The 12,500-nt window shown below is 44.3% G+C and overlaps 2 protein-coding genes across 2 annotated transcripts in view; one reads left to right on the top strand and one right to left on the bottom strand.

Moving 5' to 3' along the window:
- rplp2l (ribosomal protein, large P2, like) overlaps positions 1-12,500 on the bottom strand; it is a 165,170-nt gene that overhangs the window by 152,463 nt on the left and 207 nt on the right. Inside the window, exons 2-5 of the mRNA XM_066647673.1 lie at positions 11,401-11,524; positions 11,261-11,309; positions 11,016-11,108; positions 9,134-9,248 (exon numbers count right to left, since the gene is read on the bottom strand). Of these exons, the coding sequence (XP_066503770.1) occupies positions 9,166-9,248; positions 11,016-11,108; positions 11,261-11,309; positions 11,401-11,523 (348 nt within the window). The 5' untranslated portion in view covers position 11,524 and the 3' untranslated portion in view covers positions 9,134-9,165. The remainder of the gene's footprint in view (positions 1-9,133; positions 9,249-11,015; positions 11,109-11,260; positions 11,310-11,400; positions 11,525-12,500) is intronic.
- Positions 2,394-8,070, top strand: fth1a (ferritin, heavy polypeptide 1a). Its single transcript, XM_066647679.1, has 5 exons — positions 2,394-2,655; positions 4,394-4,499; positions 5,475-5,621; positions 7,383-7,508; positions 7,879-8,070. Exons 2-5 carry the CDS (start codon positions 4,398-4,400, stop codon positions 8,035-8,037), a joined length of 534 nt encoding a protein of 177 aa, XP_066503776.1. The 5' UTR covers positions 2,394-2,655; positions 4,394-4,397; the 3' UTR covers positions 8,038-8,070.

Consider the following 12,500-nt stretch of genomic DNA (forward strand, 5'->3'; position numbering starts at 1 on the left):
GTGTCTGTGTGTATGTGTGTGTGTGTCTGTGTGTGTGTGTATGTATGTGTCTGTGTGTGTGTGTGTGTGTGTGTGTGTGTGTGTGTATGTATGTGTCTGTCTGTGTGTGTGTATGTATGTGTCTGTGTGTCTGTATGTGTGTGTGTGTGTCTGTATGTGTATGTGTGTATGTGTGTGTGTGTATGTATCTGTCTGTATGTGTGTGTATGTGTGTGTATGTATGTGTCTGTATGTGTGTGTGTGTGTGTGTGTGTGTGTGTGTGTGATATAGTGTGTTAGGTCAAAGCGGATCATATGGTGCAGATGACAATATCTTGCAGGCGGACCACATGACTACAGTGACCTCAGAGTCACCACAGAGACCACCACAAGTAACTGGGCAAACACATTCAGCCCAGAAACACCCACCCACACACACACACTGTCAGTACTTTTGTATTTAGCATATAACATAAATATAATATAAAACACAGTTCATAATTAAATTCACAGTATGTTTTTCTCATGGAGACAGATGACATCGTCTTCTCCAGATAAACAGGCTCCCTATAACTGCAGAGACAGGACAGTACTTCACAGACAGGCGCTAAAATCAACTCTCAGACCCAGACCCGGGCCCGTTCCTCCCTTTACTTCGAATCATGGCGAAATGTAAGAGAACGAAGCCGGCGCAGTGTGAGCAAAATGACATCAGAAGTTAATTGTGGACAGATACAAGACACAGGGTTCACTCTGGCACCTACAGCAGTGTGTGTGTGTTTCACTGTCGCTGTGTAGTGTGTGTTACGACTTGTGTTCTGTATACAGTAAAATACAGGGTGGGAATTAGGAAGGTGCAAGGTGCTGATATAAATATGCAGCGTAAATCATCACCCAGTACAAGTGCAAACACGCAGCACACGTTTGTGTGAGTGTCTGTGTGTTTAGGAGCCAAGATTAAAGGCTCCCTGAGGTGTACCAGTGGAACCCACTCATGACCCAAATCACGGACCAGAACCAAGTGCAGGGCAGTGCACCACGGACCAATGACAGCACGCAAAGGCAGGTTCTGAAATGTCTGTGGTTTTAAAGCTCTTCTAAATCTAAAACCAAAACAAATCTGAGGGTGTATCAGCAGCGCTCCGGGTGGATCACGGTGTGGTAAATATCTCTGGCAGAAGAAGGCCATCATCATGTTCTCATTAACGTCACTCGTCCTCATCCACGGATTTTGAATCACACCACGTCATGCGCTGAGCTCTGCCTCCATCGTTCACGGACCATAAAGCTATGAAAAGCCACTGGTTTAGTCCCTGATTCTCTGAGATGTTTAGTTCTTTCAGCACTTCAGGAAACTCAATGCTAGGGTCTGAGGCTGTTGTTCAGAAATCCCTGGACGTCTAGACCATAGAGCAGCAGCTGAGCCAAAAGACGTTACGGTTAATTAGAGGTGTGGAGGAAATGACCAGGTGGAAATATATAATATATATAATATTCCTTCAGTGACGCATTGGCTCAGAGGCGTTTAACGCTGCGGTGGCTTATTCGCACGTCCCCGCTCTGATAGGAGAAACCTACACCCCTTTATTGCAAATGCTTACACTATTTATAGAGTAGGACCCTTTAGAAACAGGTAAAACCAACAGTCATTCACCTGTAATGGCATAAATTGCAGTGGGTCACGGTAAAAGACTTTTATTTTCATATCCAGACCCCTGTGAATCATTCATTCATTGCAAGGAGGGGTCACGGGTCCTTTTCAGGGTGATACACACTCACACAGCGGTCTACGCCATCTTAAGAGTACCGTGTCATGCTGATGTACAATGATCCTGATGCACACGTATTTTGGTGAAAGGTCTTGTGTTTGTACGCTGCCCTGGCTCTGTAGTGTTTCACGGCCTAGTCACGACCGAGAAACTGCATCTGGAGGCAGTGGAGAGGCCTCCAAACGTTGAAAAGCTTGAAAAGGGTTGAGGATGTTGTTTTATTCTTACTTTATAGGTGGATAATATTGACTATTTTTATCTGTTTCAGATGTATTACTGATTACAAATTAAAGTGCTACAGAACACCTCCGGTTACAAGTTGGTAACTTCTTATTCGCATGCGCCGTTCCACCTTAAAATATGTTAATATTCTGAATTAACACACTGTGGGGGGGTGTTTGTTTTGTTTTAAAGAGAGTAATTCTAATGAATTGTCTTCGTTGCTTTTAAGTGTTAGTAGTTAGTAAATGAAATAAAATCACCTTCTGTACCGAACGAAGCTAAAGCGGAAGTGTTGGAGAAAGAGCTGGAAATTCAACGCCCTTGCGTCATGTTTATTCATGAGGCGTGCCCTCGTCGTTCATTATATATGTATGACGTATGCCGCATATTCATAAGCCCGCGGTATAAAAGCTCTGTGCCACATTCTCAATGTCACAGCAATTTTTATTCTTCTACGGACAGAGGGAAGGTTACCTGCTTCAACAGTGCTTGAACGGCAACCGAGCTTCTGTCTCTCACATACTTTAATCAAACTTATCAATACACTTTGAATAATTACCCACGGAGTGATTTTTAAAGCTGAAACCTGAGAGTTCAGACGCGACACGTCGTTTTTTTCTCTCCCTAAGAAAAATAACCGCAGCTAAATCCTCCGCTTTATAGTGTAAGCTGTCGATAAAGCAAGGTAAGTGTGATTTAACGTTATTTTAGTATCTTAATGGCGATAAAACACCGTCTGTTTGCTTTTATGTTTCCTAGGCCTGTGTTTACTAAAGCGTACGTTAGCCTCGTTTGTTAACTATCCGTTCCACCTTAAATGGTCCCGCTGTTACAGTAGAGCCGTTGAGGTTGACTCAGAAAGCGCGGGTACAGTAAACAGCCTCGCTGTATTTAAGGTGGAATGATAGCTCGCACCAGTAGTTGGGGTTTCTTTTGTTACGTGGGCTGACAACAATGATTACACAACGTCGAGTCTCACTAGAATGAGGGATAGTGGCCTTAAATGTTGTTTATACTCAAAACTGGGCATACATTTGATGACTAAAGACAGGTTTTGGAGGAACAAACCCCAAAGCGTGAGGACAGATTATGTTCGTTTGAGCTATTTACTGGTAGTTTGTGAAGCTGGGTGTTTTCCATAAAGCAGGCTTTCTCAGTTTAGCCAGAAAACCTAAGCCCAAAGTTCAACTTTCCTGGAAGAATTGAAGGGGCATTCCTCGCGTTTGGACATAACTTATCTGGCTAATAAATCCTGCTTTGTGTAAATCCCCCTCTGGTCAGTGTTTTTTAATACAGCAGAGTTACTGTACTTCAGACTGTGGCTTTTTTACCCACATCAGCCTTTAATATCTGTTTTAAATCAACTCTAAAATCAAAATCCTACCACTTTTAAAGTGCATTACACTGTGTAGTGATGCTGAGCTAATATCTGGACTAAAGGCTTCCATTTTATCCGTCTCTCTCCTTAATTAATGTATAAATAAATAAATATACTTCTTTGTTTAGCCTTTTTTTTCAGTCTTAACAGCTGTGGATATCAAACACCTGGGATTTACAAGCACTGACTTTCTTTTAGTGGTTAACCACTGAATCCCCTTTAACCTCCACTCTATTATCGCAGCAGATCATACATGGATATAATATAGGAGCCATATTTGTGAGGGTAAAGCAGCTTTATTTATGGCTGTTCTTCCACTGTAAAACACCAGCTCTGTAACCAGCAGTGCTCCGTAAGAGCCGGCGCTGGGTGAACTGGCTCTATGTTAACGTTGAGACTGCAGTTGGACCCGACAGAACCCAAGTACATCCACGTCAGCAGTGTTTTTATCGCAGTGTGCTCCAGTTTATTCCCACGCCCGCCAACCACGAACCTGCCCCCTGAAATACAAGGTGTCTGCCCCAGCTGGCGGCCCCTCAGGGCGCTATCTAAAGGAGTCAGGCCGTGGTGGGGCGCCTGTGGCTTTGTGAAAACGGTGATAAGGACGAGAACTAGAACAGGCTGCTGATCTGTGCTGTTTTTCTAGACGCGTGCCCAGCTGTTTTGAGCCGTCGTGCCCTTATCAAGCCACTTCTGTTTGTGTTTTATAGTCTAGGATTGTAATCTGTGTTTAGAACATAAGCCCAACCTCTGTGTACTTTTATGGCCCGCGTGTGCCTTAATAACTGGGCTAAAGTACCAGCTTTTCCTGTCGTCTGGAACGCAACACCGATGAGGGCAGGCGTTGACTGTAATCTGAGAGGATTTGTGTTAGCAGGAAGTTTACTTCCACAGGGTTTAACCCTCTGAGATCGGGAGCTTGTCCGAGCACAGATCTGAATATGAACGTGGAGTGAAGACGCTGGTGTTTAAATGTGAAGGGGGGGGGGGGTGAGGAAAATAAAATCATATAAAATAATGCTTTAATCTGTCTCTGTATCCGCAGCATCATGAGCTCTCAAGTGAGACAGAACTACCATCAGGACTGCGAGGCTGCCATCAACCGGCAGATCAACCTGGAGCTGTACGCCTCCTATGTCTATCTGTCCATGGTAAGTGTGTGTGTGTGTGTGTGAGAGACTAGGACTGAAACATTCATTTCTCATAAATCTCAGGAGCTGCCTGTTAGGACCTGCATCGACACAATTACTGTTAAAACAACTGCTGTTGCACCAAAGTGCTTTATAAAATGAGGTAGTACACGATGTTGAACCATTAATGATTATTAAAATCTTTAAATGGAGTTTATCTGATTAATTACAGACCGTTTCGTAGCAACATGGAAACTCTAGTTCCCCTGGTTCCTACTCTCTCGAGGCCTAATGGGATCTAGTAACAAAAACATGTGTAAATAAAGATGTTTGTGTGGAAACCAGACCTAAAAATGCCCCAAAAAACTCCTCGTTTTCTCAGAATAATGTTTAGAAGTTATTAACGAAGTCTAAACTAAAAGCTGCTGAGATGTAACTCTTCTTTAACGCACATCTATGAATAGTTAATTAGTCCCTGCCTCTGTCTCAGCTCAGCGCTCTGTGGCCTGAAGGCCCCTCCCCTGAGCTGATGAGATTGTTTCCTGATGCGAGTGTCTGCTTTTTCAAGTTCTTGTAGCGTCTGATGTTTCAGGCAGAAGAACGGTCTCCAGGCTCCTGTTGAATTAAATGATTTTGTAGTTGAAGGTTTGTTGGTCTGGTCTGGGCACACGCGGCTGGTTTGTTGGTCTGGTCTGGGCACACGCGGCTGGTTTGTTGGTCTGGTCTGGGCACACGCGGCTGGTTTGTTGGTCTGGTCTGGGCACACGCGGCTGGTTTGTTGCACAACCTCAGGTGGCGATGGGAACGAGCACCAGGTTCAACAGGTGCATGAGCTTTGATCTGGTGACAGTGTTTGTACACGACTGGCTTAAAGTTCACTCGCTGGGACCACTCCTCCCCTCCTGTCCCAGTTCTTTCTTTTATAGAATTTGTATTTACATAATATCAGATATATATCCAGGAAAAACATTTTTAATCTCTCTCTCTCTCTCTCAGGCGTACTACTTCGACAGAGACGACCAGGCTCTCCACAACTTCGCCAAGTTTTTCCGTAAACAGTCTCACGAGGAGCGCGAGCATGCTGAGAAACTGATGAAACTTCAGAACCAGAGAGGAGGAAGGATCTTCCTGCAGGACATCAGGGTACGTTAGAGAGAGAGAGAGAGGGTCTGTCTGTAAGAATCACCTGTGTTTAATGGTTACACAGTAAAGATCCAGAGGAGATGTGGACAGGCAGCAGTTACTGATTAACAGAACCACGCAGAGCAGGAGTCCAGGGTGTAGTCCAGTATTTGTCTGCTGCCTAATGCATTTTCCATGTTTCTAACAGTACCTCGTTGTCCAAAGAATGTTGCTTTTTTTTTTTTTTTTTTTTTTTTATTGCTCCACACGGTTTAAATTGAGAATAATGCACTGCTCTGTTTGATTTTAAAAACCTACACGAGGTAGTGTCTGAAACCTCCTAACTTCACCTCCTGAACTCGGTTCTGTGCACTGAGAAATAACCTGACCCCAGCTCCACTTCTAATCAACAGACCTCTGCTGTAATATCTTTCAGCAGTGTTTTTATCGCAGTGTGCTCCAGTTTATTCCCGCGCCCGCCAACCACGAACCTGTCCCCTGAAATACAAGGTGTCTGCCCCAGCTGGCGGCCCCTCAGGGCGCTATCTAAAGGAGTCAGGCCGTGGTGGGGCGCCTGTGGCTTTGTGAAAACGGTGATAAGGACGAGAACTAGAACAGGCTGCTGATCTGTGCTGTTTTTCTAGACGCGTGCCCAGCTGTTTTGAGCCGTCGTGCCCTTATCAAGCCACTTCTGTTTGTGTTTTATAGTCTAGGATTGTAATCTGTGTTTAGAACATAAGCCCAACCTCTGTGTACTTTTATGGCCCGCGTGTGCCTTAATAACTGGGCTAAAGTACCAGCTTTTCCTGTCGTCTGGAACGCAACACCGATGAGGGCAGGCGTTGACTGTAATCTGAGAGGATTTGTGTTAGCAAATTAGCAAGTACCTCGTTGTCCAAAGAATGTTGCTTTTTTTTTTTTTTTTTTTTTTTTTTTTTTTTAATTGCTCCACACGGTTTAAATTAAGAATAATGCACTGCTCTGTTTGATTTTAAAAACCTACACGAGGTAGTGTCTGAAACCTCCTAACTTCACCTCCTGAACTCGGTTCTGTGCACTGAGAAATAACCTGACCCCAGCTCCACTTCTAATCAACAGACCTCTGCTGTAATATCTTTCAGAGTCAGGGGAAATGTTCTCAGGTGCTGATTTGAGCTCGAGTTAAAGGCAGACGTAGTAATTTTAACTGAAACATGAATATGACCTCTATACGTTTGAATAAAGGCACGTGTCTGGGCCTCTAAGGGAGTGGACTAAACTGTAGTGGAGATATGGAGACGTGGACTGGGTGGAGTTCTCATCTCTCGGACCCACCAGAGCCCAACAGCCTTGAAATAAGTCGCGGAGAGCGACGTGTTTGTTGTTGAAGTCAAAGTCTGTAAATGAATCCTTTTGTTCTCATGGTTACACCGCAATGGGAAGTTATTTTTAAATGTCACTTCACGTAGCTTCCTCTGACGCTACTTTAAACGTTGAAATGCCCTGAGGAGGGCTGGAGAGAACAGGATCTCGTGCTTCTCCTAAATCGAGCGCCAGTATCATCCTAGATCCTCATCTTCCAGCACGAGGAGAGCATCAGGGCGGGGACACGGACTCAGTGACTTGCGTAACGTGTCCTGGTCTTTTAGTCTGCTTTGAAGTGGGTTTTGGACAGGTGAGAGATGGTTAAACCTTGGGGAAGTGAAAGACCAGCAAACGTTAGTCTGAGGTTAAAACAACACTACAGTTATCAGAAGAAATGGCGTGATCCGTCTGTGGTTTTCTGAATGTCTCGTGTTACAGAAACCGGAGCGTGACGAGTGGGGCAGTGGTGTGGAGGCGTTGGAGTGCGCCCTGCAGCTGGAGAAGAGCGTCAACCAGTCCCTGCTGGACATGCACAAGGTCGCTTCTGAACGCAACGACCCTCACGTAAGGAACTTCACACTTTTACAAATGGAGAAGCGTAATGAGCTTCTCCAAACGCAGCTTTAGATCTGAGCGAGCCTCAACTCCCCAGAATATATTAAATCAGCAAAAATGACTGTGTGGAGTTGAGCTCTAGATTTAGTGTTGGATTTCTGTTAGCTAGATAATGTAAGTCCAAAGTTGAGGACTGTCCAATGGGCATCTCCCTCAGCTCTTTTCCTATTGGCCGGGCTTGACTTTGGCTTTATCCTAGCTACAGAGGAACCCTGTGTTGTGGAACACCCCTCTGGTTTTCCAAGATTAGGAGATGATCAACCGTCCTGAACTCTTCCAGAAGTGCATTTGTGTGTAACGTTCCTTTTCTGTTCCTCAGATGTGTGACTTCATCGAGACGCACTACCTGGACGAGCAGGTGAAGTCCATCAAGGAGCTCGCAGACTGGGTGGCCAACCTGCGCCGCATGGGAGCGCCTCAGAACGGCATGGCGGAGTATCTGTTCGACAAACACACGATGGGAGAGAGCAGCAGCTAAACCCCATCCGCTCGACTCCTCTCTTTACACCTCTATTCCGTCCTGCTGCTTTTCATGTCGACGTCAGACAGTTGTTATATACTCGTTACATCCTCAGGCTTATGTATTCCTGCTCAAGTACTACACCCCCTATAAGCCATTGCCTGCTAGTCTAGTGCCCTCCTGAGTGCTGTGTCAGTTATTACTGAAGTTATATTCCAACTAAATAAAATGGGACCCTCTGGATTCTGAAAATGGCCTCATGTGTGTTTTCTTATTTCTTTTAATAAAGGAAGAGATCTAAAAGCCCTTTAACCAAATCACACCGAGCATCCAGCTGCTCTCTGGGTGATGGGGGTCTTGCTCGGTTGCAGTGTGGATGGTGAGGGAAGAGAATGGACTGTTCCTTCACGCCACAGTGACTCAATAGATTATAAACACTGCTGATGCTTGAGAGATTATTTGACCTAAACACTCCACTGGAGAGGAAATAAAAGCTGGTAAACAGGACATCACCACCGGGGGATAGACAGCAGTTCATAAAGAAAAATACTGAACTCCACATTTGAAATTTAAAATACGGTAAAATGAAATAACTGTTTATCCCGAGTTTTAAAAGTGCCCCATAATTGAGTGGAAAATGTTGAGTGGGTTGAAGCCAGGTGCAAATCTCTAACGGATCAATGCTGCAGGTTCTAATGAAGACTACACCCTCATGATCTTGAGGTCTGAGTCAGTTACATCCCTCATTCGCTGCAGCTGGAAATCCAGAGAGCTTCATCGTCCAAACATTCAATAAAAGCCCTCAAACCATCCTCAGATTTGATCTGAAGCTCCTGCAGACTTCCACAGATCTGACCCAGAGCAGAGGGAAGTGAAAATCAGCGTGAGTCAGACTTGTTTTCATACGAACACCTGCGTGAGAGAAGGAACTACGCCACCGCATCTTTCCCCAGAAAACACACCCTGTTTATGTGGTTTCCATCCGTGTGTGTTTTGGGGAAGTAAGCCTCACTCTAATCACACTTCCACCACTTCAATGAACATAGCATTAAACTGAAACCCAAAAAACAAGCAGCAGCTTCAAGAACAAAGCAGACAAGTCTTTGTGTATAATTTTTTTTTTTATTTTGGTCCCAGTGAACAGCTTTAGTCGAACAGCCCGAATCCCATGTCGTCATCAGACTCCTCAGACTCTTCCTTCTTCTCTTCTTTCTTCTCCTCAGCTGCAGCTGGAGAAATCAGAGAAACAGCCGTGAGCCAGAGCCATCAACACCACGGGGACATTCTCTGATCCAAATCATTTAAACATGTCCTCTTTATTCTCTGATTACACTGTAGAAAACACTCATTACTAAAACAAACACTGGAGCCCAAGCATCATGCTCCTCTCCAGTCCTGCGTGAGATCGTGGAGGTGCTCGCTCCACAGGGTTTATCACCGTTAGGGTCAGGTGGTATAACAGTAGTACCACAGTAGTTAATAATGGGGATGGTGTCTCAAAACAAGCCTGGCATTTCAAAATGATGGGTTTGATATGTCAAAAATGTGCTGTGTTAAGTACAAAGTCAGAGTCCATTTATGTGCATTTAATAGGGCCACAGGGAGGGGGCGCTGATGTCACACTCTGAAAACAGGTCGGGGAATAAACACAAGCTGAAAACAAGGCAAAACACTCAGAAGAGCCTTCACTCGACTTTGTGCTCACAGCCATGAGGCTTTATCTTTAACTGTGTCATTTGAGCCTCAGTTTCACTGGAAAAACATCTGCTGTGGTGTGTGTTGGTACCAGCTGTGCTTCTAAACAGCGTAGAACCGTCTTATTTCACTCATTTCAAAATTGAAAGAAATGTGGATACCGCCCATTTATGATCATCGTAGACAATTTTTTTAAATACTTTGAACCCAATCTCTCTTCACGTCATGGACAAATTCACCCGAGCTACGACGCCCACCGTTACGCCCGGCTGAATCCGAGAGGGTGAGGAACACCTGCTTTCTCAGACAAGAGAACTCCCACCATTTCTTTGCAACCCACTGCTTATGCTGTTTTACCAGCCACTGATGGGGAGGAAGGGGCTACTGTGCACTTGAAATCCCAGTTTAGGAACCTGAGGCTGTGCTGGGGATCAAACTCACTGTGAACTTTAAAAACACAGGAGGATGGGGCTCTGATACTTAATCATTTCCTTTAACTGCTTCACTCTGAGCAGGACTGTGGAGGGTCCAGAGCCAACCCAGAACCACCAGGCTCCAGATCCATGACTCTGGCAGCAGATTAATCAGGCCTGACTTGTTGAACTGTGCACTCTGGTCCGTATTGGGATGCTGCAATTGCTTTAGGCAAAGAGCTGTCCTTAAGCTTCAAATAAAAGCGTCAAGGTAAAACGACATGGAAACTGCAGGACGACATGTGTTTTATAAATGATGGAAAAGAAAGGGATTTGCCGCCACCTACTGGAGGAGAAGTGAACTGCAGATAGCAGAGCTGGGGAGCGAAGACTGTATTTATGCTACATTCAGAAGCTCACCAAACTGTTGTCTAGTGGTGGTCCAAAGACAATAATGCATCTCCATTACTCCGGATAAAACCCTTTAACATGGCCTTAATTTGCCCTAATTTGAGATGCATGTTTTTCCTTTAGACCGTGACAGTATTAAAGTGGTTCTCTAAGTAAATACAGGTCATTAAACAAATAAACACCTTTTTGCTAATAAACCTGATCACACAATTTGATATTAATCAACAGAAAACAGATAAACAGACCCCGGAGAGGGAAGTCAGGGCTGTTTTAACTGGGTGAAGAGGTAAATGCACGTCACACATCATACACTCAAGCATCCTCTAGGATCCTGCCCCATTTGGACTCAATGTGAAGGTGGGAAAACTCATTTTTACCCGTTTCTGACACAAGTTTAATGCCGATTAATCTGCCACCCTCCATTTTCCTTGAGGTTTAATACAAGATTAGTGACATCTGAATGCGTTAGTCTCTAACCTGCTGGTGCTGCAGCTCCTCCAGCGCCGGGAGCAGCAGAAGTGGCCACAGCCACAGCGCCACCTGCTGGAACACTGGCCAATTTACCATAACCTGGCAGAGAGGAAATACACATTTAAAATCACATACAGCCCTCAGCAGGAGGTTAAACACTAACACAACACACTTTCCAATGTATTTTTCTAGGTATAATGTAGGTTCTGAGAATAAACACCACCTAAAAACACACTAATCAAGGCGCTCACCTTGGGCAATCACCTCCTCCACATTCTTGCCTTTCAGTTCTGTCACAACCTGGAGAAAACAAGGTCAGACACATTCAGACATCACCTCTGGTTTCACCCGGTCCTAGAGGTTTCATCTGTGGCGGAGAGGTCAGTCTTACCTTGTTCATGCGAGTGTCGTCAGCCTCAATGCCCACGCTCTCAAGGATCTTCTTGATGTCGCTGGCGTCGGGGTTCTCTTTGCCCGAGAGGGCAGAGAGGAGGTAAGCAGCAACGTAACGCATCCTGCAACACCACCAGGTGAAAGTGAGGAAACAGACCAGACCCAGTCAAAGTACAGTTACATTAACCACAGGGTTTAAAGCTGGAAGTGCAGGGTAACCTCGAGAAAACAAGCACAGAACTTCAGATGTTTCTGGGATTTTACCTGTATGACTTTAATTTGGGCCATGGGCTTGTTATTTCTATAATTAAACATGCTTTGACTTGCAGAACTTAACTATAAAAGAGCATTTGTGTGCAGAAAAATTGTTGGAATAAATCAACACTGAAAAGAGGTTTCCCTCATCAATGAAAACAAAAATATATATAAAAAAACATGATTTTAAAAGTAAAAAGCTGACAAATTGGGGTTTAGTTTTGTTTCAAAGCTGTTCATAACAATAGGATATTCATATTTGTTAAGAACTGTAGACATATTTTTAAGAAAACGAAGCACACTGAATGTATTAGCTAACTATGCTAACTGCTTTCCAGGCGACATTAAACGTATATTAAATCTTAACACTTACTCCTAAACTAAAACCAAATATACATAAGAAAAGCTTCTAAACTCGTTACTTTTTCCTCTAATTTAAGATTTACTCCTCGCCCAACGCTTCAATGCTAATTTTCCACGAGGCTAAAGTTGACTTTACTTCAGAACTTCTCGGTCCACCTTAAACGCGCAATACATGCCCTCTCATTTAAGGTGGAACGGCGTATTACAAAAACACGCAGTTTCTCCATCCTTATTGAGGAATAAAGAGCCAAACAAGAGCTCAATGCACGTAGACATAAAGCTGCACAGCATACAGACAGTATTTTATAAAGAAACAATATTTTATAGACATATTTACTACATTTTACACACACGTGTTTAAGGGAAGCTAAAGCTAACATTGTCGCTAGTCCCCATCTATTAAAGCCGTTTCCCCGCTCTTTCTAGCCCCGCTCCACCGCAGTAAAACACCGTGAACAGAAGCAGAGGGCACGTAGAGGA

The sequence above is a fragment of the Hoplias malabaricus genome, chromosome 16 (genome assembly GCF_029633855.1).
Source record: "Hoplias malabaricus isolate fHopMal1 chromosome 16, fHopMal1.hap1, whole genome shotgun sequence".
NCBI classification, from domain to species: domain Eukaryota; kingdom Metazoa; phylum Chordata; class Actinopteri; order Characiformes; family Erythrinidae; genus Hoplias; species Hoplias malabaricus.